The 26084-nt window shown below is 36.1% G+C and overlaps 1 protein-coding gene across 1 annotated transcript in view; it reads right to left on the minus strand.

Moving 5' to 3' along the window:
• LOC121408140 (E3 ubiquitin-protein ligase Su(dx)-like) overlaps window positions 1-23623 on the minus strand; it is a 92781-nt gene extending 69158 nt beyond the window's left edge. Inside the window, exons 1-2 of the mRNA XM_041599468.1 lie at window positions 23359-23623; window positions 8564-8668 (exon numbers count right to left, since the gene is read on the minus strand). Coding sequence (XP_041455402.1) covers window positions 8564-8609 — 46 coding nt within the window. The 5' untranslated portion in view covers window positions 8610-8668; window positions 23359-23623. The remainder of the gene's footprint in view (window positions 1-8563; window positions 8669-23358) is intronic.
• Between the last annotated feature and the right edge of the window lie 2461 nt (window positions 23624-26084).

Here is a 26084-nt window from a genome sequence, read left to right on the forward strand (position 1 = left end):
TTCTGCCAATAGCCATTTAATCCATACCATTTGGTCTCATTAGACTAAGTATTAATTAGGTGAAATGACTGAAAACAAGTGGAATGCCTGTGGCGGTCTCACCTGCATCATCAATATAGCAGCAGTGCTGTCTTTGAAAACTACAGCTACATGTACATGCACTATAAAATAATTATTCACAAAAAATACCATTCAAATAATGATACAATACTACTTTCATTGATATTTGACCTTGATCATGTGACCTAAAACTTGTCAGTGACACTTGATTAGACCCAATATATCCACATTTTATACACAATATCTACATGTATATACATGTTATGACAGCAATCGAATAATTACCTCTAAAATGGCCAAGGTTCAATGACCTTAAATGACTTTGGACTTTTGTCATGTGACCTGAAGTTATGACATTTCAAAAACTTAACCTTAGGTTAAGATTTTGATGTTGATTCTCCCAACATGGTCTAAGTTCATTGACCCTAAATGACATTTGACCTTGGTCATGTGACCTGAAACTCAGGCAGGATGTTCAGTAATACTTGATTAACCTTATGGCCAAGTTTCTTGAACTAGGTCTATATACTTTCTAAGTTATGAAGCGTCATTTAAAAAACTTAAGCTTCGGTTAAGATTTGGTGTTGACGCCGCAGCCGCCGCCACCACCGCTGCCGGAATAGCGGTGCCTATAGTCTCACTCTACTATGCAAGTGAGTCAATAAAATAGATATTAGACCAACTGGTTATGAGACAAAATTGTCATAGATGTACTGGAAATTAATCAAAGTGGTATAGGACCGAATGGTTGTTAGATGAAATGTTGGACAGAATGGCATTGCACTAGAGTATAAAATGAAGGTACATACATGTACATGTACACCATGTGATGAGTGGACGAGTTGGCAATAGACAAATTGGCAATGATTTTAGGATAACATTTACTGCAAGCAATTACCTCTGGTTTTTTTTTACTTTTAAAAATAGATTCACTACCCCAATTATAGGCAGGAAAAGATATTCGTAGAGCTCAGGCTTATCGCAGTGGTTCTAGAAGGGTCTGAGATCTATGTCTTCACCGATTCCATGCTCATCATTACTCTGATGGTGAATCTCTGACAGGGCATAAACTAATGCTGCAACCGATTTTCATTCCAATTCCCGATCCGATCCGATTTTCCCCTTTTTTCTACATTTTTCCGAACTCCGATTTTTGACCAGTGGGGAAAAAATCGGATCGGAAAAACCAAAACATAACAAGACAAAAAAAAAAAACACATGGCGACATGTTTGCCGTCAAAATGCGCTGGTGATTTGTTTAGATCTCAGACAAAAGCGGTGGAAGGAAAAGAAGATAAAGGGGAAGAAAATTATGATTTGTTTTTATCTCCGATATTAGCGGAAAGGCAGGTGGAGAAGAAGATTATGATTTGTTTTGATCTCCGATAAGCCTGAGTCATATCGATTATTTTGAAAACCGGTGTTCGACAGCTCTAATTCGATCGAACATCGATGCATCGAATATTGAAGGCGGGGAAAATTTAGTCTTGTTTTTGCGTCGATGCGATGCGCTTTGCATATTGCACTACGCACTGACGATATGCGCTGGCGTTGGCCGGGTGAGCGTTGCACAAGCAGATGACAGAGCAAAGTTCGTTTGTATTTTCCATGATCACAAAACACACAAAAAAGGCCGGGGACCAAAGCAGAATTCTTCCCAAAATATCTTCAACAATGATATTTGCAGATGACAACATATAAGTTTAAAATGAAACAATAATAAAGACATGAATCACGCAGAGTCGATCCGAATGATTTTCGGTCGACTAGCATTCGCAGTCCATTCACCAGCCCCGTCCGCAGCTCCGTACACTCACTCTCCCGAAACGACAGGCGTGCTTGACGTCAGCGCCAGCAAACAATTGCAATCAACGGAGAGCGCTGTAACTTGCCTGAGATTGTGTAGTTGGATCCAAAATGAGCTCCAAATAAATTTATGGGAATAAATACGTAATTTTCTCTGGATGGTCATTTGAATTGCTATTCAATGCTGATATAACGATTGTGAGGAAAGATTGTGGAATATGAGTTATGACGATGTTCGAGAATTAATCCTGATAATGACAATCCAGTTTTTTAGACGCAATTGAGCATGCGATCAAAATAAATACGAATGTTTCGAATCGAGCCCTAAATTTATCTAAATTATTACGATTTAACAAGATTTTATGGTCATACTAAGAATATTGACGATGTCAGCAAAGTATGTTATGTTCATATGGAATAAATAATACTGGGATTATTTCTATTGTTATTCCATAGACTCTGGACGTCTCCTCCAAGCTCTGAGAAAATAAGCACAATGCGCATGCGTGTTTGATGACGTATGACATATTTTCCCATTCATGAAATCAGAGCCCAAAGTTGGGCACAAACTAGCTTCAAATTGATGGGAAAAAATATCAAACGCAATTTTCTCTGTTTTGTCATGTAAAATGTTATTATATGGTGATATTACGAACTTGAACAGAGTTTTTGCATGTAGACAATGTTCGAGAATCAATCCTGACGTGATGATTATTTTTTTTTAGACAAGTGCACTAGCTCGACTCAAGAAGTCAAGTCGATCGTCATGAGATGTCCGCCATTGAAAATTGAAACGAAATACAAACGTTTCACATCAAGCTCTAAATTCATATTAATGATTATCATATGCAAATTATTGTTAAATATTACGATTAAATAATGTTCTATGGTCATGATTTTAATATTGTTCATGAAAGCAAGATCTATTTTACGTTGATCGCGTCAATTTCCGGTCATTTTCTGGTTTGATTAAAGAACAGTACTGCGCATGCACGATCGATGGCCATGACTTCCATTCATGAATTCATCGTGCATAAATTATCTCGGCACGAGCAGACGAGTAAGACTCGAACTATGATCGAAATAAACTTCAAATTAATGGTGAATAGCATCATAATTACTCATTCGGTTTCATTTTGGGGGCAATAGAAATCAAGTAAGTAGTAGTAAAGTTGGACATTACTGATATTTTGATGATTGATTGTGTAAACCAAACGAATCGGCCGGCCGACGTTTTTTTTTTTTCGATGCACCGATTTTGCTAAATCTGCACCGGTGTTCGATGACATCGATCGAACACCGATTTTAAAATCGATTCGACTCAGGCTTAATCTCCGACATAATCGGGGAAGAACAAAACGATGATGATAATTGGTGATAATATGTTTTGATCTCCGACAAAAATGGAGGAAGAAAAACAACGAAAAGACGCTATGTTTTGATCTTAAGCGGAGGCAAATAAGATTTAGTTGAACACGCTGACATGCGCGGTAATATTTACGACTATCTGACTATACGTCCTCTAAGAGTTTATGATTACCTCCGCTATCACTACGATGTTGTAGAGAAGGTAAATATCATGGTGAACAACTCTGGATAATAATGCGTCTTTTTCGGGAGGTCATGCGACCTTTATGAGATTACAATTACCTCACGATGTTGTAGAGAAGGTGAATATCATGGTTAACCAATCTGGATAATAATGCGTCTTTTTCGGGAGGTCATGCGACCTTTAAGAGTTTACGATTACCTCCGCCATCACTACGATGTTGTAGAGAAGGTGAATATCACGGTAAACAACTCTGGATAATAATGCGTCTTTTTTGGGAGGTCATGCGACCTTTAAGAGTTTACGATTATCTCCGCCATCACTACGATGGTGTAGAGAAGGTGAATATCATTGTTAACCACTCTGGATAATAATGCGTCTTTTTCGGGAGGTCATGCGACCTTTATGAGATTACGATTACCTCAGCCATCACTACGATGTTGTAGAGAAGGTGAATATCATGGTATACAACTCTGGATAATAATGCGTCTTTTTTTTCGGGAGGTCATGCGACCTTTATGAGATTACGATTACCTCCGCCATCACTACGATGTTGTAGAGAAGGTGAATATCATGGTAAACAACTCTGGATAATAATGCGTTTACCGTGATATTCACCTTCTCTACAACATCATAGTGATGGCGGAGGTAATCGTAAACTCTTAAAGGTCGCAGGACCTCCCGAAAAAGACGCATTATTATCAAGAGTTGTTTACCATGATATTCTCCTTCTCTACAACGTCGTAGTGATGGCGGAGGTAATCGTAAACTCTTAAAGGTCGCATGACCTCCCGAAAAAGACGCATTATTATCAAGAGTTGTTTACCGTGATATTCACCTTCTCTACAACATCGTAGTGATGGCGGAGGTAATCGTAAACTCTTAAAGGTCGCATGACCTCCCAAAAAAGACGCATTATTATCCAGAGTTGTTTACCATGATATTCACCTTCTCTACAACATCGTAGTGATGGCGGAGGTAATCGTAATCTCATAAAGGTCGCATGACCTCCCGAAAAAGACGCATTATTATCAAGAGTTGTTTACCGTGATATTCACCTTTTCTACATTCTCTACAACATCGAAGTGATATGTTGTAGAGAAGGTGAATATCACCGTAAACAACTCTTGATAATAATGCGTCTTTTTCGGGAGGTCCTGCGACCTTTATGAGATTACGATTTTCTCCGCCATCACTATGATGTTGTAGAGCAGGTGAATATCATGGTAAACAACTCTGGATAATAATGCGTCTTTTTTGGGAGGTCATGCGACCTTTAAGAGTTTACGATTACCTCCACCATCACCACGATGTTGTAGAGAAGAGGCCTATCGTTGATCGACAGTAGTGTCGCGCGCTGGAACGTCATTATCTTATTTTCCTTCCTCCGATTATGTCGGAGATCAAAACAACTCATCATCTTCTTCCTCCGCTTTTGTCGGAGATCAAAACAAATTCTGCCATCAGTGTAGCGTGCCGCATTTGTCCACGCGCTGGCCACATACAAATTTAATGATTTTTTTTGTTTTTGAATATCTTCCGATCCGATATCCGAACCGATTCCGATTTTAGGAGCAAAACTTCCGAACCGAACTCCGATTCCGTAATTGCTCTAACTTACAACATTAGCATAAACTAATCGAAAGAGAGGCAGTCGATGCCCCTATAACTGGCCATGATGCCCCCCAAAAAATGATAAATTCACAGCCAAAAAGCTGTACCCTTTTTTTCAAACTGGCCGACGTCCCCTTTTTTCAAAACCGGCCAGTTCCTTTTTGCGTAGGCCTACTGGTTACTTAATACATCAATCAGATTTCTTTTTTTTTTCATGCATCTTTGATTAACACTAGAAAATCAAATCAATGATGTGGACCTCATGAATCTGGTATCTCACTAAGAAATTTAAAACAATTTTTTAATTTCAGCCCAGTTGACACGGTAGTGAATTATATTGGTGACATAAATTGAGGAAACAGAATTGAAATTGATGAAGAAATGACGTAAAAAGCATTTTTTGTGATTTATCAATAAATTAGCATGAATAATTTTCTAGTCAAATGTCTAAATTCTGTGCAGAATCTTGGTGAACCTCATGTAGCTCTCAGATAGAACCAAAAAAAAATCAAAATTAGTTAACAAATAAATAAGTATTTTTTGTGAATTGAAAAATATGCATAAATTAGCATATTTAAATGAGTTTCAAAATTTTGTGTTGAAATTTCATATCACCACCTACAGCTCTCATATACAGCAAACAAATTGAATTTATCAACAAATGGAGGAGAAAAAGCATTTTTTGTGATTTAAGAATAAAGTTTACATAAATTAGCATAATTTTCTAGTCAAAATTTCAAAATTCTGTGAGGAAATTTGGTGACCCTCATGTAGCTCTACCAGATGGAAGAAAAAAATCAAAATCATTCAACAAATAAAGAAGAGGCCTTTTCTGTAATTTATAAATGAATTTCGCTTAACTTCACATAAACAATTTTCTACTAAAAATTTCAAAATTCTGTGTACAAGTGTGGTGAACCTCATGAAGTTCTACCAGATGGAAGAAAAAAAAATCAAATTCGGTCAACAATTAAAGAAGAATTTTATGTGAATTTTCAAAAATACACAAATTAATTTCGCATAAAGTAGCATAAAATTTTTTCTAGTCATCGGTCATCAAATAAAAGAGAAGCATTTTTTGTGATAATTAGCATGTATACATGTATGAGTTTCAAAATTCTGTGTAGAAGTTTTGAAGATTTCCTTAACCTAATGATGTCATATAAAGCAAACAGAATTGAATTTAAATCAGACCAAAAATGACAAAGCAGCATTTTAGAAATTTGGTCAAGAAATACATGTAAAGAGGCATTTTCTGTGATTTATGAATTTTGCATAAATTAGCATAAATAATTTTCTACACAAAATTTCAAAATTCTGTGTGCAAGTTTGATGAACCTCATAAAGCTCTACCAGATAGGGAAAAAAATCAAAATCGGTCAACAAAGAAGGAAGTACAGCATTTTATGTAAATTTTTGAAAATATGCATGCATACATTAATTTCGCCTTTAAATTAGCATGAAAATTTTCTTGTCAAAAATTTCAAAAATTTTGTGAAGAAATTTGAAAAGCTCTATCAGATGGAAGCAAAAAAACAACAAAATAAGTCATCAAATAAAGAAGCATTTTTTGTGAATTTTGAAAAATGCACATGAATTAGCATATTTAATAAGTTTCAAAATTCTGTGTAGAAGTTTTGAATCCCCCACCTACATGTAGTGCTATCAAACATGACATTGTAAAGCAAACAGAATTGAAATTGGAATTGAAATGACGAAGAAGAAGCATTTTGAAATTGTGGACGGATGACAAACAACGGACGCCACACCACGGCATACGGTATTAAGCTCATCTGGCCCTAACAAGTGGAATGCCTCTAGCGGTCTCACCTGCATTACGCGAATATACATGTAGCAGCAGTGCTGACTTTGAAAACAACTATAAAATGATTATTCACAAAACATACCATTCATATAATGATACAATACTACGTTCATAGACATTTGACCTTGATCATGTGACCTAAAACTGTCAGTGATACTTGATTACCCCTATAAAGTATATCTATAAACTTTGAAAGGTCATGTGACCTGAAACTTGCACAAGATGTTCAGTGATACTTGGTTACTCTTATGTCCAAGTTTCATGAATAATACATGTATCTATGAACTTTCAAAGTTTTGATGGTAATTCAACAGATACCCCACATGGCCAAAGTTCATTGACCTTTGACATTGGTCATGTGACCTGAAATTCCCACAGGATGTTCAGTGATAAATGTTTATTCTTATGTCCAAGATTTATGAACTAGACCAATAAACTTTCAAAGTTATGATGGTAATTCAACAAATACCCACCAACTTGGCCAAAGTTCATTGACCTTACATGACCTTTGACCTTGATCATGTGACCTGAAACTCACACAGGATGTTCAATGATACTTGAATACTCTTCTGTCCAAGTTTTATGAACTACATGTAGGTCCATATGCTTTCTATGTTGACGACGCTGCTGTCGCCCATGTCAGAAAACTTATAGTCTTGCTCTGCTATGCAGGCGAGACAAAAATTAAAACTTTAAATGCAGTTTATCAATTTCACTGTTTCATGTTTAAAAGCATTGATTCGCTTCCCCTTAACATTCCACAGAGAGCAAGACCTCTGAAAGACTGCTGAAAGACCATGATGGATCTTTCAATGGTCTTCGTGATCCTTGAGTACCAAAACTTTTTGAAACAGTTTGAAACAGTCTTTCAATGGTCCTTCATGAAAGTGGTCTTCTGGTGGTATTTTAGCAGTCTTCCAGTGGTCTTTTAATGAACTTTCAAAGTTGTGGAGACCACTGAAAGACTCATGAGAGATCATTGAAAGATCAATGAAAGACCAGGAAGAGTCCTTAGAAAGAATTCTGAAAGATCAATTGTTGCATAAAAGATCTCTGAAAGACCATTGAAAGATACCTATAGGAAGTCCGGTAAGACAAATATCGATCAGTCTTTCAGAGTTCTTTGAGAAATCTTTCTGAGCCATTCCACAGAGATGACAAATTTCAGTGATATTGGAGACTGCTGTAAGACCTTGCCAATTTTTTTTTTCAAAGGTCCTTCAAAGGTCCCCCCCCCCTCTGTGGAATGGGGGCCTAAAACAATGTATAGGCCTACCAATATATTAAGCAACGTTCTTGCCAGGTTTGTTCTTGGTGCGTGCAAAGTGTGGTAGCTACATGTATCAGGATAAAAAATATCAATACCAAAGAGCTATACATTGCTGCTAAATGCACCACATGTAATATCTATGTAATGCTTCTCAAGCCACACAGCTGTTGCGTGAATTGCAATTGAAGCAGAAAATTAAGGTATCACTGACATCTTCAAAGATCAAAGGAAAAGGACAGGATTGATGTAAAGTGAAACTCATTTTACTGTTAAAACTTTCATGGACTTGTCATTTGCATGACACGCCTCTTGACCCCGGGGAATGGTGCGTCAAGGTTGCTTCATGTTCCCCAGAATTGTGACACACAGTTCTGTCATGGACACAAAATGTCTGTCACAAGACTGACCCATACATGTATGTGCATCATATTAAGCTTACTTGTAACATGAAGTTGGGACAATGTCCCGCCATCTGGCTCCGCCATCACTGCACAGCAGAGTCAACACAGCTTGTACTATCCACTGATTCACTACGATATTATACCTGAAATGAGACAATATAAAATCTAAATGATGATGTCTTGTAACAGAAAACAGAAACAGTCTGCAAGAATTGATTTACTTGACTTTTAAGGCTGCACTTGATCAAAAAGCTTTTGTAAATAATTTGCATGTTATTTCCTTCAGAATTAAAGTCATCAAAGAAAGAAGGAAAGCCATATAATCTGGTTAATTTCCCCCTGGTGTATTGTTTTCCTCGGGACAGGGATGCCACTAGGTGTCCTGCAAAAATACTGCAACTTATTGCTGGCAGGGACAGTGTCCAAGAACAGGGAATTGGGACATTGGCGGTGGAAGCCCAAAAATTTAGGGGAGGGGTCCACCTTAAATTTTGGGATGGACACAGGTACAAAATCTGACAAAATTGGACAAGCAAAAAAAATTAGGGGGGGCGTCCCCACACCTCAAATTTAGGGGGGGACCAAGTGCCTTCTACCTTGTTGTGATCAATGACTTTGAAGTCAAGGTTTGAAAAACTGACAGTAGTTAGTTGTGTGTTTCTAATAGAACACTAGACCAAAGGCTTCAGTCTCTGTACATGTACTTTGGTTGTTCCGCTGAACCGAGTTGGCTCCACTCACCAATACATAGACTGAAGAGTTGTTGGCCTGTACATAAAGACAACATATCCCTGGGTTACATATCATCATCATTTGGGAGTGAGGTAGTCCTGTAGATCAAGGTGGCTTCTACCAGCATGCAGCATGCAGCAGTAACGTTAGATCTAACATTTGGCGGAAACCCAAATTTCAAATCGTTTTTGGTACATAAAATGTCACATTATAAAGAAATAATTACATCCAAATTCACGAGAAAATATACATAAAATTCAGAAACATTGTACCTTACACCTCAGTTAATACTAATTCCTTTCATTCAAATGATGATCAAAACTTTGTCATCCTCTATCCTTTTGTTGGTTATCATAAGTTGCCATCTTAGATGATGTCATCATCTTTACAGACGTATTTACCAGTTGCTATTATATCGCAATTTGTGCCGCTGCTTTGCGCTTGTTTATGTGCGTGCGTTCGGAACTTGTCGCTCACATTGATTGGCCAGGATATCGGAAAGCCTTGATAAAAGCATAACTCAATGAACGTAGTGGGCAGTGCACGCGTTTATAAATTATGTACTGTATAAAAGCAAATATCTCGGGGAAATATCTCTCACTTGATCGATTGACATGCATCGCAATCGAGAGGGGGGAAAAAGGAGGACTTTCCGACTTTTTTCAATACTCACGTCCGCATATAAGGCAGAATACAGCCGTGTGTTGCTGCCCTCTGCATTCGGTCATAATATAATGATTGCGGTGATTCAACAAATCCAAAATGGCGGATAGGTGGAAGTCGTCGACTGCTCAAAACGATGTCAGTCCCCAAATCAGCGATAAAATCCCATTTAACCATAAAATAATGCTAATAATATAAAAGGTGAGAATGCATTCATGCTGATTATGTTTCTCTAAATAGTTTTTGAGCTCGAATCTCTTCGATTAAAACGGATTTAAATCGATGTTAGTACATTGGAAGATCTATGCAAATATTGAGCAGCGCTAGTATTTTGACATCGCTACTCATTGCGTATTGGTTTTCTATGTAAACGGAATTGTCACTTTTTTATGTACACAAAGTCTATGGGGAAACAGAATTTCCGTTTTCAGACATGCTGAAATGGAACTTGAGATTTTCTAAAACAGAAAAGGCAATTTTTAGAGACAGAAAATTACTGTCCCTTTTAAAAAACTCATAAGAAAACTGCTGGGAACTGCAATATCCTGCTTTCTAGTAAGCTATACTCCCCCAAAGTGGATACATCTTTCAGATCCTTGAAGCATCATACATTCTTGATGATGATGTTAGAGCTGGATGAGAGATTAGAGAGATAATATTGTTTCCTACTATCCTGCAAGTACATTTATCCATCTTTACACTGCACCTCTATGGAAAAACACAGTGTCTGACTTTTTTTTCAAGTTTTATTTTTTTCAGAAAAGTAGCCAGTAAGTCACTTTTTTTTCACACGACACATCCAGTTTTCCTAAATGCTTTCTAAAAAGCAACTTTTAACCAGGGCTCGACACTAGCGGCGGTCCGACGGTCCCAGACCGGTAAAAATCACTGTCGGGCCAGTAGATTTTCAGAATTAGGAAGATTTACTGGTCCGACATGACCAGTAAAAAATATCATTGTCGGGCCAGTAATTTTTTCTAAAAATAGCAAGATTTTAAGGGTCCGACATGACCAGTAATAAAAACCATTGTTGGGCCAATAACTTTTCCAGAAATGATCAAATGCACTGCGAACCATCCCCCCCCCCCCCCCGACAAATTCTGTCATTCACACACAGAATACACACAGAATGAATCGCACGTAATTGCTACTAGAGCAGATACAGTGTACATACATGTATGTAGCTAGCCCACACAACTCACGTGGTAAATTCTTTACTGGCTGCGCGAACGAAGCCTGGCTAAACTCTGGCAGAAATCTCTCACAGAACTGTCAAAATTCGCGGTTCATACTCATGAAAGGCTCTTATAATGTCCATATTTCCTAAAAATTGGAGTAACTCTGTCATTTGTAAGCAGTAAAAGGATAAATTTTCACTTTTGTTTGGTTCAAACAGATCGGGTTTCGGGTGATATCGTCTGAATACAAGTTAGCCCCACATATGCATTTATGTGTGTGTTGATACACTTGGTTTCTGACTTTCTTTCGTAGCTATTTTAATCGGGCCAAAAAGAAATTGATCAATTATTTATGATGATAGTTTTAGCTTTCTTCCTCTGTTTTCTTCCTATCTTTCTTTCCTTCTTTCATTTCAATCTTTCTTTGTTTCTTCCCTAATTTTTTTTACTATCTTTCTTTTTGTTATTCGTTCTTTCATTCTTTCTATCCTTTTAAAAATATTTTTCTCTATTTACTTTTTCTCTCTCTCTCTTTCTTTCTTTCTTTCCTTTTCTTTTTTTTTTCTTTCCTTCCTTCCTTCCTTCCTTCCCTTCCTTCCTTCTTCCTTCCTTCCTTCCTTCCTTTCTTCCTTCCTTTTTAATATTTTTCTTTCTTTAATTCTTGAGTCCATCCATCCTATATTCATCTCTTCTTCCTTTCTTTCCTTTCTTTTACTCTTTTCTTTCCTTCATTCTTCGTTTCTTTCTTCCTTCCACCCATCATTCATTCACCTTTTTATTTCTTTTCTTTGTCTCTCAGTCTTTCTTTTTTTCTTCCTTTCATCTATTCTTTTTTTATATTGCTTGCGTATTTCCTTCCTTCCCTTCCTTCCTTTATCTATTTCTTTCCTTCTATCTATCATTTTACCCACCTTTCCTTTATTCCTTCCTTAATTCCTTTCTTCCTTCTTTCAATCCTTCCTTCCTCTCCTTCTTTCTTTTGTCCTTTCCATCTCTCTTTTAACCCTTTCTTTTTTATTGCTTCTTCTTTCTTTCCTTTACTACTTTCTGGATTTGTTCTTTCTTTCTGTATTGCTTGCTTCATTTCTTTCCTTCATTTCTTTTTTCTTTCCTTCATTTCTTTTTTCTTTTCTTTCTTTCTTTCTTTCTTATTTTTTGTTCCTTCTTTATTCCTTCCTTCCTTTCCTTCTTTAGTTCTTTCTTTTTCCTTCCTTCACATCTATCCTTTCTTTACCTTTTCTTTTTTTTTTACTTCCTTCCTTTTTTTATTCTTTCTTTCTTTTTCTCCCTTTCCTTCCTTCCTTTCTCTTATTTTTTTTCTTTCTTTTCCTTCCTTTCTTTCTTTCCTTCTTCGTTTCTGTCTTGCTTTCTTTTTGTCCTTCATTCCTTCATTTCATGGGGGGGGGGGGGAACGGCTAGACAAATAAACTTGCGCATTTTTCTAATGTTTTCTTTATTTTTGGGGACCAGTAGATTTTAGGTTCGGACCAGTAAAAATTTGAAAAACTGGGTATCTACTGGTCCGACATGAATAGGTTGGACCAGTAGAAAAAATGGGTTAGTGTGGAGCCGTTTTAACCCTAAATCTCTCATGGTATTTTGATTCTTGCCATTACCGGGGGGCATTACGGCCCCCCTTAAGATCTCAGCCGCGCATTGCGCGTTCTCAGCCGATTTCAAAACATTGCATGCGATCGCATCGATCGGCGTGACCAAGTGCATGCAATGTTTTGAAATCGGCTGTGAATAATACGTGCAAGGAAAAAGATATTGGCCCAAAATCACCAATTTTGAGGATAACCGGAAGATGGACAATGAGTGAAATAAGGGTGAAGAGTAAGAAATAAAGCTCTATTTTTCTTTCTTGTTATATTTTTTTCTGTAACTTTTGCAATAAACCACCATTTGATCCCACCTTTGTCACTCAGTATGCTTATTTCCCCCTAGACAGGAATAACCATCGTTTCTGGGGATTTATTCAACAATTTCTGACATTTTTACTATAATCCCCATTAACCGACGGTAGTGTGTTAGTGCGAGCCTGCACGTGTAATCACGTCACCCATTCGGAGGACGGATTTTGTCCAGATTTCAATTTTTGTTAGATTCTAAATGACATATGAAGGCCCACTATTTTCGTTAGACTCTTATCTTTCTTTTGATACTATGTAAGTATCAAAAATATACATTACTGATGAGTTATTCCTTATTACCAATGAGTTATTCCTTACTTTTTTAATTTTCTGCCAGAAAGGAAAAAATGGCAGCCGTGTGTTGTTGTCCTTTACGTTCAACAAGTTGTGCTTTTATCAAGGCTTTACGATTAAATTTTCGATATCCTGGCCAATCAATGCGAGCGACAAGTTCCGAATGCACGCACATCTACAACCGCAAAGCACCGGCACAAATCGCGACATATATAGCAACTGGTAAATACGTCTGTAAGGATGATGACGTCATCCAAGATGGCAACTTATGTTGACCAAGGAAAAGATAGAAGATGACGATGCTTCGATCATCATTTGAAAGGAATTAGCGGTAACTGCGGTCTAAGGTACGATATTCTTAATTTTGAACATTTTTTTGTAAATATGAATGTGATTTCTTTTTCATAATATGACATTTTATGTACAAAAAAACGATCAGAAAATCAGGTTTTCGCCGAATGTTAGATCTAACGTCACTGCTAATACGTTGTCTGTACGTACAGGCCTCCAAGCTCTTCAGTCTATGTATTGGTGAGTGAGCCAACGCAGTTCAGTGGAACAACCAAAATACAGAGACTGAATATATTGGTCTAAGTTCCCCCATGTCTGCGCAGTCTCCCAAGTCTGCGCACCAGCGTATCTGCGCGATTATAGTAAACGAAGGTACACAACAAACACGAACATGCAATAAATAGACAGGTATTATTAACAAGTGGAATGCCTCTGGCCGTCTCACCTGCATCACGCGATTCAACATAGCAGCAGTGCTGGCTTTGAAAACTACTATAACTCACACAAGATGTTCAGTGATACTTGGTTACTCTTATTTCCACGTTTTATGAATTAGACCAATACACTTACAGAGATAGGATGGTAATTCAACAAATACCCCCAATGCGGCCAAAGTTCATTGATCTCACATGACCTTTGACCTTAATCATGTGACCTGAAACTTGCACAGGATATTCAGTGATACTTCATTACACTTAGGTCCAAGTTTCAAAAGTCAGATCAATAAACTTGCAAAGTTATGATAGTAATTCAACAGATACCCCCATTATGGCCAAAGTTCATTGACCTTTGACCCTGGTCATGTGACCTAAAATGCGCACAGGATGTTCAGTGATACTTGATTACTCTTATGTCCAAGTTTTATGAACTAGACCAACATACTTTAAAGTTATGATGGTAATTCAACAAATACCCCAATTCTGCCAAAGTTCATTGACCCTAAATGACCTTTGACCTTGATCATGTGACCTGAAACTTGCACAGGATGTTCAGTGATACTTGATTACTATTATGTCTAAGTTTCATGAATCAGATCCAAAAACTTTTAAAGTTTTGATTGTAATTCAAGAGATACCCCCAAATCGGCCAAAGTTCATTGACCCTAAATGACCTTTGACCTTGGTCATGTGACGTGAAACTCATGCAGGATGTTTGGTGATACTTGATTAACCTTATGTCCAAGTTTCATGAACTAGGTCCATATATTTTCTAAGTTATGATGACATTTCAAAAACTTAACCTCAGGTTAAGATTTTGATGTTGATTCCCCCAACATGGCCTAAGTTCATTGACCCTAAATGACCTTTGACCTTGGTCATGTGACATGAAACTCTAATAGGATGTTCAGTAATACTTGATTAACCTTATGTCCAAGTTTCATGAACTAGGTCCATATACTTTCTAAGTTATGATGTCATTTCGAAAACTTAACCTCAGGTTAAGATTTGATGTTGACGCCGCCGCCGCCGCAGTCGGAAAAGCGGCGCCTATAGTCTCACTCTGCTATGCAGGTGAGACAAAAATCCGACTCAAAATGGTGGAAAAATAATAAATTCAGGGCATTTCATGTGACAACCTCAAAATACAGACTTTGTTTTCAAAATCCCCGATTCGTGTGCAAAGTGAATGAGTGCGCAGACATGGGGTACCATTTTTTTTTCAAATTTGAAAATGACTGCCTGAGGCATACTTGCCAACTTTAGAAAAAAGAGGAATCCATTTTTCACGCAGAGTAACGAGCTTGTGACATTTTGCGCGGGAAGGGTATGGGGGTACCAATAACAATATTATTAATTCATATTTTTTTTTTTTTCCCTTTTTTTTCAATCATTTCTTGTATATTCATTCTTTTTTTTTATATGAGTTTCAGATTGGTCTAACCTTCCTCCAGCCGTTTTTTCAATATTATCAATGTAAAAATTAATGAAAATCAGAATTATGGAGTTGATATTCGTAATGCGGAATTGGCAATAAAAAATTGGGATGATTCCACCCAAAGGCAAGTATGCTGAGGTTTTTTCAAGAAAATCTTATTATTTTCTTTCATTTTTTTAGAGAAATTTGGTACACTAATGGTACCGGTACTCTTAAAATATGAGGAACATTATTAACCAAAGATTTTGTGAAATAGGAAGAAATTCATGTTAAATCTTAACTCAAATTGTTAGATGCGCAGACTTGGGGCCCACCATCATATATCTGAAATGGTTCACCGTCCCGAAGTTCAGGTAGGTGAAGCGTAGTGTAGTGGTAGGCCTAGCAAGGCGGATTCTAGAGCTCTAGTCATTTACAGACGTATGCTTACTCTCAATGAAGCCAGGTATTCCTTCCCATTCATGTGCGTGTACCGCCAAAAAACCTGAAACTTTCGCCCCCAAGATTTCTACTTTCCTTCTAAAAGATCTAGCCCTAAATCATGTACATGGGATACAAATTCATTTCCAACATTTCTACGCCATCGATTTTATTTATAAACAACAATTCATTAAAAATATGAGAAAAATATTATGAAAAGACGGAAGAGACTTGCCCGATGTTTACGCCGCCATCTTGTTTCCTATTGTTCTTCACCAACGTTACAGACTCGTGCATCCGTATTGTGGGTGAAGAACAATAGAAGTGTCAAGACGTCAATGATGAAGAAGTATATAGTGAGTGATTGTATTACCGACCGGCCTTATATACTTAGAGAATAAACTGTCTGTAAGCAAGGTCTCAAAGGCTGATTTAATTGATTCAGTCAAATCGTGGATGTCATCTGCACAAACTGATATTGATAATTCTTTAATCTCTGCTACCTTCTCTAAAAATCAACTCTAACTTTGGATCATAATTTCATACTTCTGGACTGTATGTTATCATAAAGACATCTGAACATCTGCTACCATGTAAGAACTACTTGATATCATTTTGATACATTTTTTGTGTGCATGTGTGAAGTTAGCATTTCATGGGAAATTTGTGATACATGATGCAGTGAATCTGGATAGACTCAAGCATGGTCCCATATGTGCTATTTTTTGCTGGAGCTTACTCAACTACAACTTGTCGATCTATCTTGACTTTGTAAATTCTTAATGCAATTTATATTGCAATGATGCTTTTATCTATAGCTATAACACACTGTTTATTTTGAGGGCTAGGCATTGGAATGTGAATCCATCATTTGAAGGAGAATTCTAGCTGAACTTTTGTTGGATAATTTGAACTTTGTCCAACAAGTCAGTACTTCTCTAGACTAGTCACTAGAGCCCATGCAATATGCAATTTCTTGTTTGAACTTGGACATGTACTACAACTACACAAGCAAGCTGTCTCGACGTTATCTCATCCACTTTTACAAGGCTCTTTATTTATTGGATTGAATGCTTCATCATATTCTATTTGACTTAACCTCACACCAGTTTCACTATGGCTGATAATCACGAAGACAGTTCACGACGGTCACGGAGAAATCAGAAGTTGCCTCCAACACCAACAGAGCACCAAGCTCCTGTTAATGATCCCCTCGTTGATACAGTTGCTTCTGAAGTAAGATCCTATTTTAATAGTGTCAAGTTTGCCAATTTATTGAAATCAACCATCTCTGATGCCATGAGTAAGGAACTCCACGATCTGCGTGTCCAGCTTGAATCAGCGGAAGGCCAGATTCTTCAACTAGAGAATGATCTCAAATCTAGGGAAAAGGTCATCACCAACCTACGTGAACTACAGGAAGTAGACCATTCTGCAATCAACTTGCTTCAAGAGAAAACAAATGATGCCGAGCAATACCAACGAAGGAATTGTTTACGATTCTACGGAATCCAAGAATCCGACAACGAAGACACTAATCAAAAGATAAGAGATGTAGCGCATTCCAAGCTGGGCATTACACTTGGGCCAACTTCCATCGATCGTTCACATAGAGTGGGTCCACCTCGGGGTAGACAGTCTGGCCCAAGGGCAATTATAGTGAAGTTTACCCAATATGATGTAAGACAGAATGTGATAAAGAACCGCAGAAAGCTCAAGGGCTCACGCATGGGAATTGAAGACCTTACTTCTCGGAATAGATCATTGCTTGAACATGTAAAGAAAGCTGTTGAAACCAAGGACTATCTTGAAGCTGCATGGTCTGTCGATGGGAAGATTACTGTCCTTATGAAAAAACCTGGATGTAGACCAGAAAAGAAACGTATAAAATCTGAAAATGATATTACCAAACTGTTATTATAGTGAACAGGACATTACTTGACAGAGTCTGTACTTCTGAGTGTGCCTTGCAGTGGGACCACAGAACATAATAGACTATTAGCAGACTTTACATATGCACATTTTTCAACACGTATTATTGTTGATTTCTTGTTTACATGTGTGTTAATTAATATCCCTGTTTTTACTGTATGTCTGTTGGTGGTGTGTGTGACTGTTGATGATGCATGACTTCAATTTTCCCTTTTCATCTCTCTCTAACTTAGAGTTGAATAATTTGTTTACACCTGATCAAGTTTTCCATTATTTACCTAACGAATTACATCAAGATGATTCAATATATGATGACCATGATCATGATGATGTTATTAATGATATTGATCCTGATAGGAACTCCAATCTTTTTGATGTCTGTAATAAATATTGGTTGCCAAATGAATTCAATGCAAACCCAGAGTTTCAAGTCAGTAACATGTTTAATTTACTCCATTTCAACTCACGTAGTCTGTATAAAAATTTTGATTCTATCCATGATTTTATCTGTCAATTAGACCTAAAATTCTGTGTATATGGATTTAGTGAAACATGGATTCACAACAAAACCCCTGTTTCATTATTTAATTTTGATGGTTACACTTTTTTTCATAATGATAGGACGAAATGTAGAGGTGGTGGTGTTGCAATGCTTGTTAAAAATTCTTTTAATGTGTCTGTGAGAAAAGACCTATGTTTATCAAATGCAATGTCTGAATCACTCTTTCTTGAAATTTTTATACAAAACAAAAGAAATATCATTGTTGCTGTTATATATAGAGATCCCCACACTAGTGTTGACGACTTTAATTGTGAAATTGATTCTTGTTTACATAAGCTAGGGAAAGAAAATAAAGACATTTATATAATGGGGGATTTTAATATCAACCTATTAAATTATTCAAATGTGAATCAAGTCAATGACTTTGTAAATATATTATATAATAGATCTTTTCGACCATTGATAGATAAACCTACACGTATAAGTAAATCATCAACAACACTTATAGATAATATATTTACAAATGTCTGCAGTAAAAGTATAAATTCAGGTATATTTTATAATGACACAACCGATCACTTGCCAATTTTTTCTATCACTGATAATGTTCTGAATGAGAAGAGAAATACAGATGTTGATAAAGCAAGAATATGTTTTACTTCTACTTTTATTGATGCTATAAAAAAAGAGTTAACTCATCAAGATTGGTCTGATTTTACTTTATTTGATAATGTTGACCATGCTTATGATCATTTTGTAAACAAGCTTAATAATATTGTTTGTAATGCATGTTCAAAGAATGATTGTAAAAAGAAATCTTCACCAAGAAAATCATGGATCACTTTCTCTTTATTAAAATGTATCAATAAAAAGAATAGGCTTTACAAAGCATACTGCAAAACACAGAGTGATAAGTCTTTTAACAAATTTAAAAAGTACAGGAATGTACTGAATGGTGTATTGAAAAATGCTCGCCAAAAATACTATCATGACTTATTACAAATAAATAAAAATAATCTTTCAAAAGTTTGGCAAATTATTAATGAGTTAATAGGGAGAACTAAACAAGATAGATTTCCCACATATTTTATGAAAAATGATGTTAAAATAGAAAGTGATAGTGATATTGCTGAAGAATTCAACAAGTATTTTTCAAGTATTGCTTCTTTTGCACAGTCTAAACTAAATCAATCACCGAAAAGTCATTTCAGTTCTTACCTCAATAGATTCTGTAATAATTCAATTTTTTTGTATCCAACATGTGAAACAGAAATTATTAACATTGTTCAAAAAATGAAAAATTCAAAAAGTACAGGATTTGATGGTGTAAACATGCATCTTATAAAGAATATTATTCACTCAATTGTTTTTCCTTTAGTCCATATTTTTAATTTATCTATGTGCACTGGCTCTGTGCCAAATAATATGAAAATTGGTAAAATAGTCCCAATATACAAGAAAGGTGACAAACACCTTTTCTCTAATTACACATGTACAGGCCAATTACATTATTGCCATGTTTTTCAAAAATACTGGAAAAAATTATGTACAATCGTATAATTAATCATATATATAAGAATTCTTTATTAACCAATGCTCAATATGGTTTCAGGTCTAATCATTCTTGTGAACATGCTTTGATTGAATTACATGATATCCTATTACATAATATTCATAATAATTTACATTCATTTGGTATCTTTCTTGATTTGTCAAAAGCATTTGACTTGACCATAATATTCTTTTATATAAATTGCCATATTTTGGAATTCGTGGTGTAGCCCATCAGTGGTTTCATAGTTATTTATTAAACAGGAAACAATACACAACCTTCAATAATAATGACTCATCTTTTTCCAATGTGGAATGCGGAATTCCGCAGGGGTCCGTACTCGGCCCCCTGCTTTTTCTTTTATATGTCAATGATTTATGTAATGTTTCTTCATTTTTCCATTTCATTTTGTTTGCTGATGATACCAACATTGTCTCCTCACACAAAGATTTTGATACACTCCAGTGTAAGACAAGTGAAGAACTCTGCAAAATTATAGACTGGTTTGATTCCAATAAGTTAGCAATCAATTATGATAAGACATGTATTTTGTATTTCTCCAAATCAAATATTAAGTCTCCTCACCACAAAGTCAAAGTAAAAATTAATAATTTATATTTGAATGTTTTAAAAACAGTAAAATTCCTTGGAGTTTTACTGGATGATCAACTTTCTTTTCGAGAACATCGCATTAACTTACTTAATAAGATTTCCAAGAATGTTGGTATCATCAGTGAATTACGTTTTATTTTACCCCCAAAACAGTTATTTATGTTGTACAATTCACTTGTACTTCCTTTCATTTTTTATTGTAATATTACTTGGGGAAACGTAGGAAAAAATCAATTAGAACCCTTTCATAAATTGCAGAAAAAAGCCTTACGTATCTGTACCAAATCTTCCTATTATGCATCATCTGCCCCCCTATTCTTTGAATTAAAAACACTAAATATTTATCATATTTATGAATTTAAAGTTGCCGTTCTTATGTATTATATTAAACAGGAAATGGCCCCTGTAAACATTATGAATTTTTTTAATTATAATAATGATTTTCACAAGTATAATACTCGTTCAGCTACTCATTTTCATCTTCCACTGACCTCTAATAATCAAATTCATAATTCTTTTAAACATGCAGGACCTAGAATTTATAACAATTTAGATTCAGTAATTCGTTCCTGTTCAACTGCCTCTTCATTTAAAATTTTACTTAAAAGACAATTAATTAGTGGTTATTTATCTTGATTCTTTTTCCCTTGTCTAAACATACTCTCCTCTCCCCCTCTCTCTTTCTACTCTCTCTCTCTCTCTCTTTTGTTTGAGTGCAGTGGGTCATGGATGTGTGTTGAATGTGGGTGATTCTGTGTTTGATGTGTGAATGTATTTTGATTACGTTATGATTATTAGTGATTAGTAGAGTACTTTTAAAGGGGCAACTGCCTACAAGATTTTAATCTTTTTGGTTGCCTCTTACCATATGTTGATTTTTCCTTTACTTGAATGTATAAATTGTATTTATTGTTGTATATTTATTTGTTGTATGCGTTGTTATATTATGCATTTATATATTATGTTATTTTACATTGTATTTCTTACACTGTATTTTACATTGTATTTAAATATTTTTATATGGTGAATAAATGAATTGAATTGAATTGAAAATAATCAACTATGCTCAAACCTTTGCAACATCCTTCCAAAGGGAACTTGAAAAGAAAAATTATGAAAAATGATCAAAAACACAATTTCGAAGTCTTAAAGGAGAATGAAACCATTGGAACAAGATAGCTTGTGTGAAAACAGAAAAATCAACGAAACAGATCAACAAAAGTTTGAGAAAAATCGGACAAATAATGAGTTATGAGCATTTGAATATTGCGATCACTATTGCTATGGAGATAGCAAATTGGCAATGCGACAAAGATGTGTGATGTCACTTGTGAACAACTCTCCCCATTACTTTAGTATATATTTCACTTGAATTGCCTCCTTTATCACATCTAACCATAGATCATGTGTTCTTTCTACATGAGGGCATGTAATACATATTTTTTAAGAATAAATCATGGATAAAGAGTTTGTATCATCATAAGAAAAAGCAAAAAGAGACATTTTGAGGGTATTTTATAGTCCATCAAGGGAAAGTTGTTCATCAGTGACATCACACATCCTTGTCGCATTGCCATTGGATCTCCATAGCATGCAATATTCAAATGCTCATAACTTTCTCATTATTTGTCCGATTTTTCTCAAACTTTCTTTATTCTTATTCTTTGATTTTTCTTTTTCTACACAAGCCTATTTGTTTCAAAGGTTTCATTCCCCTTTAAGTTTATATCCTCAAAACAATAAAATATGGTCAATAGCTCATCGGTGACTTTGCTGTTTTCCCAACTTTTCCCATAGAAAACATACGGTACGTTCGGTAATACGATACCTTTTCCAAGTGACCCAAATATTTCACTTGCGAAGAGAGGTCCGCATGGAAGCTGATGTCATAAAAATGAAAAACAATTTCGGCAATATTTCTGCATATTTATATTTTGTAGGTATTTGTCTATTTATGGTGAAAGTTTGGTGAATTTATTGGAATAATATGTTTGATATTTATTTCTCAATGTGAACCTTCCACTTTGCGATTTAATTTAATTCTATATCCCAATGTCAACCTTCTCCACAACTTATGAATTTGTTTATTGAATTTAGTGCATGTATTTCAGTTATCATTACCATATTATAGTTTGTTTTTTTTTTTATAAATATCTTTGAAAATAATTTTGTAACGTGCTCTCATCTAGAATTACCTTGTAAGTGCAATATACCAACATCAATTAATTAATTGTTACCTTATATTATTTGACTATTTCATTTCACTTATGTAACTATGAAATTTACGCTTACATTGTAATCTTTGTTTGTATCAGTCTCCCAACTGTTTTTACAAGGAAGTATTGTTTACAATAAACCGAAATGAATGAATGAAAAAAATTCATGAAGTGTTCGGTAATACAATCCACTACCATATATAAAAAAATCATGGCCAAATCGTGGTTTTGGGAACCACTCGTCGATTTGTATACGCGCACTCATGTACAAAGACAAAGTGAATGGAGGTGGAAATAGGGAACCGTGCGTGTGACTGAATAAAGCGCTGCACTGTATGAAGTGAACGGTGGTTCCCAATATCACGAATATGCCAAAATCATCATCATTGCGTCCTCAAGACTAAGCCTAGCCTAGTACATGTAGCCCTAGGGCTAGGCCCCTCACTACAACTTTTACAAGAAAGTCCCTCCCTTCCAACTCATTTGTATTGTAGTTTGTACGTGTGTGACTGAGTCAGTGGAAAGGCCAAGGGAGGGACGGACAGGGACTTTTTTGTAGATCTAGGCCTAGAAAATCACCTTTTTCTGCCAAATGAAAGAATACACATTGAATTAGGATAAGATACTCACAACAATCATACTAAGTTACTTACTAAAATCCGGGTAAAATTGTCGGCATTTTCTTGACAATGATGAAACAAGTAATCCTGTTCTTGGTTGTGTAGATTCTTACGTTAGTCTTAACGGTGCTTGTCTTGTCAACGCAGCAAGAGACACAATCGAAGTGCCAATTGATAACATTACGTACAGCTGCAGTGCTAGTGCAGTGCCAGTCACAAGATGGATTCGTAAAGATAGAATTGATCACGTGACCTGTTGCCGATGACGTCACTGATCGCAGATCAGCTACTATTTACCACATGAATATGGTGCATGGATATGGAGCAGCGAGAGAGAGATATTTGAGCAGCGATGACCTATCCCTCTGCAAAATTTTATTCTTGGTTCACGAGAGGGCGACAATTAATAAATAAAATTCGACAGGAAGGAACATGAACAGATAAGAGGTGGTATTCTGAGATCCTTTTATCTCAGATAATATAAAACATTTAAGTTGCTGATTATAGTTCAAATGAGAAAAAAAGGTTTGTGTATGATAAAGGTAACTTTGGAGGTATGAGAGAGAAACTAAACTCCGTAAACTGGGAAAAAGAACTATCGGCAATGGATGATGTAAATCAGCAGTGGTCTCATGTTTTGAGTCTAATTGATGAAGCTGAGGACGAATTTATTCCTTCTGTAGTAACATGTGGTAAACATGCAGTGGGGCAAAGGAAAAGATTTCCCAGTTGATTATGACACATTGAAACTTTGATTAAGAAGAAGCACAGAGCCTGGGAAAGATATATTAGAGACAAAACTGTAGAAAAGAAGAAAACTTATAACACAATCAGAAATAAAGTGAAGACAGCAACAAGACATTGTCAAAAACGATATGAGTCAAACATTGCCAAGGAAGTAAAATCTAATCCTAAGAAATTCTGGCAGTATGCAAAATACAAGACAAAAGAAAAGAGTGGAATACCACCACTCTACCAAGATGGAACTGGAAGTAGTAAAACATTGACAGAATCAGATGTAGGGAAATCAAATGCACTATTGAAACATTTTTCTAGTGTCTTTACTAAAGATCCTGATGGACCACTCCCATCTGTTAAATGTCATGACGTTCACATACTAGACACAATTGTAATTACTGAAGAGTGTGTATTTAAGAAACTAGAGAGTTTGAATATATCCAAATCACCAGGGCCAGATGGGTTGCATCCCCGTGTCTTGCGTGAACTGGCACCTGTTCTTGCAAAACCATTGAGTATTATTTACTCAAACTCTCTTGCATCAGGCGTAGTACCAAATGTGTGGAAAAAGGCCAACGTCAGTGCCGTATTCAAAAAGGGTGATCGTAAACTTCCTTCTAACTACAGACCAATAAGTCTAACATCATGGAGTCTATCCTGAGGGATGAAATATATGAGCATCTGAAGAGCAACAATCTTCTCAGTTCAAAACAATTTGGATTTGTATCAGGACGATCAACAATGTTGCAATTACTCAATGTGTTAGATGATTGGACAAATATGTTGGAGGTTGGTGGTGCAGTTGATGTCATCTACCTAGATTTCATGAAAGCCTTTGATAAGGTCCCACACCAAAGACTTTTAGCCAAAGTTGAGGGATTTGGCATATCTAAGCTCATATGCGAGTGGGTTAGGTCATTTCTTGTTGGTCGACAGCACCGTAAATGGTGTGTTCTCTGACTGGGCTGATGTAACCAGCGGAATACCGCAAGGGAGTGTCCTCGGACCCCTGCTTTTTGTAATGTACATTAATGATCTACCAGATCAGATATTGTCAAGTACTGTTCATTTATTTGCAGATGACACCAAGTTATACAAGCATGTAAAAAATGCCAGAGATGCTGAGTTATTACAAGCGGACTTAGATCGTCTAGTTTCATGGTCAGACAAGTGGCTATTAAAGTTCCATCCGGATAAATGTTGTGTACTTACAATAGGTAAAAGAAATGATGATTCCAATGACTATACAATGACACATGATAATACCTCACATAATCTATCACAAGTTGAAACTAGTAAAGATTTAGGAGTGATCATTGACACAAAGCTTAGTTTTGACCAGCACTTTCAGTCAAAGATAAATAAAGCCAATAGGCTAATGAATCTTATTAGGAGAACATTTGTTTATCTTCACAAGGAGAACTTCTTGCTCCTATACAAAGCATTGATTAGACCTCATTTGGAGTATGCTCATGCAGTATGGAGTCCATACTTAAAGAAACATATTCAAGCAATAGAAAATGTACAAAGAAGGGCCACTAAGTTGGTACCTGAGGTTAAGAACCTCCCATATGAACAAAGATTGATTCAACTAAAACTTCCTACATTAGCTTATCGCCGTGCGCGAGGAGACATGATCGAAACATACAAGTTATTTCACAGGTATGACCAGGAAGTAGTGCCAGATTTGGGACAGGTGCAGGGGCCTACCAGGGGTCATGATAAAAAATTGTACATTCCGAGGTCAGTAACTGAGAAACGTAAGAATTCCTTTTACATAAGAATGAGGAAACCTTGGAATAGCCTAAGTAATGAATTAGTAAATGCACCCAGTGTCCACAGCTTCGAGAATGGATTGGATAAGTATTGGAGATGTGCATGAGTGTGAAGTTCAAGTTTGATGCTGACCCACCAGGACATGACCCGGCCAACCTAAAAAGGAGACAGAATTTGGAACTGAATATAGAGTCTTAGACTGCGTTCAGAAGCATCCATAGGTATCCATAGGTAGGTAAGTTATC

The sequence above is a fragment of the Lytechinus variegatus genome, chromosome 2 (assembly GCF_018143015.1).
Source record: "Lytechinus variegatus isolate NC3 chromosome 2, Lvar_3.0, whole genome shotgun sequence".
Taxonomy (NCBI): Eukaryota; Metazoa; Echinodermata; class Echinoidea; order Temnopleuroida; family Toxopneustidae; genus Lytechinus; species Lytechinus variegatus.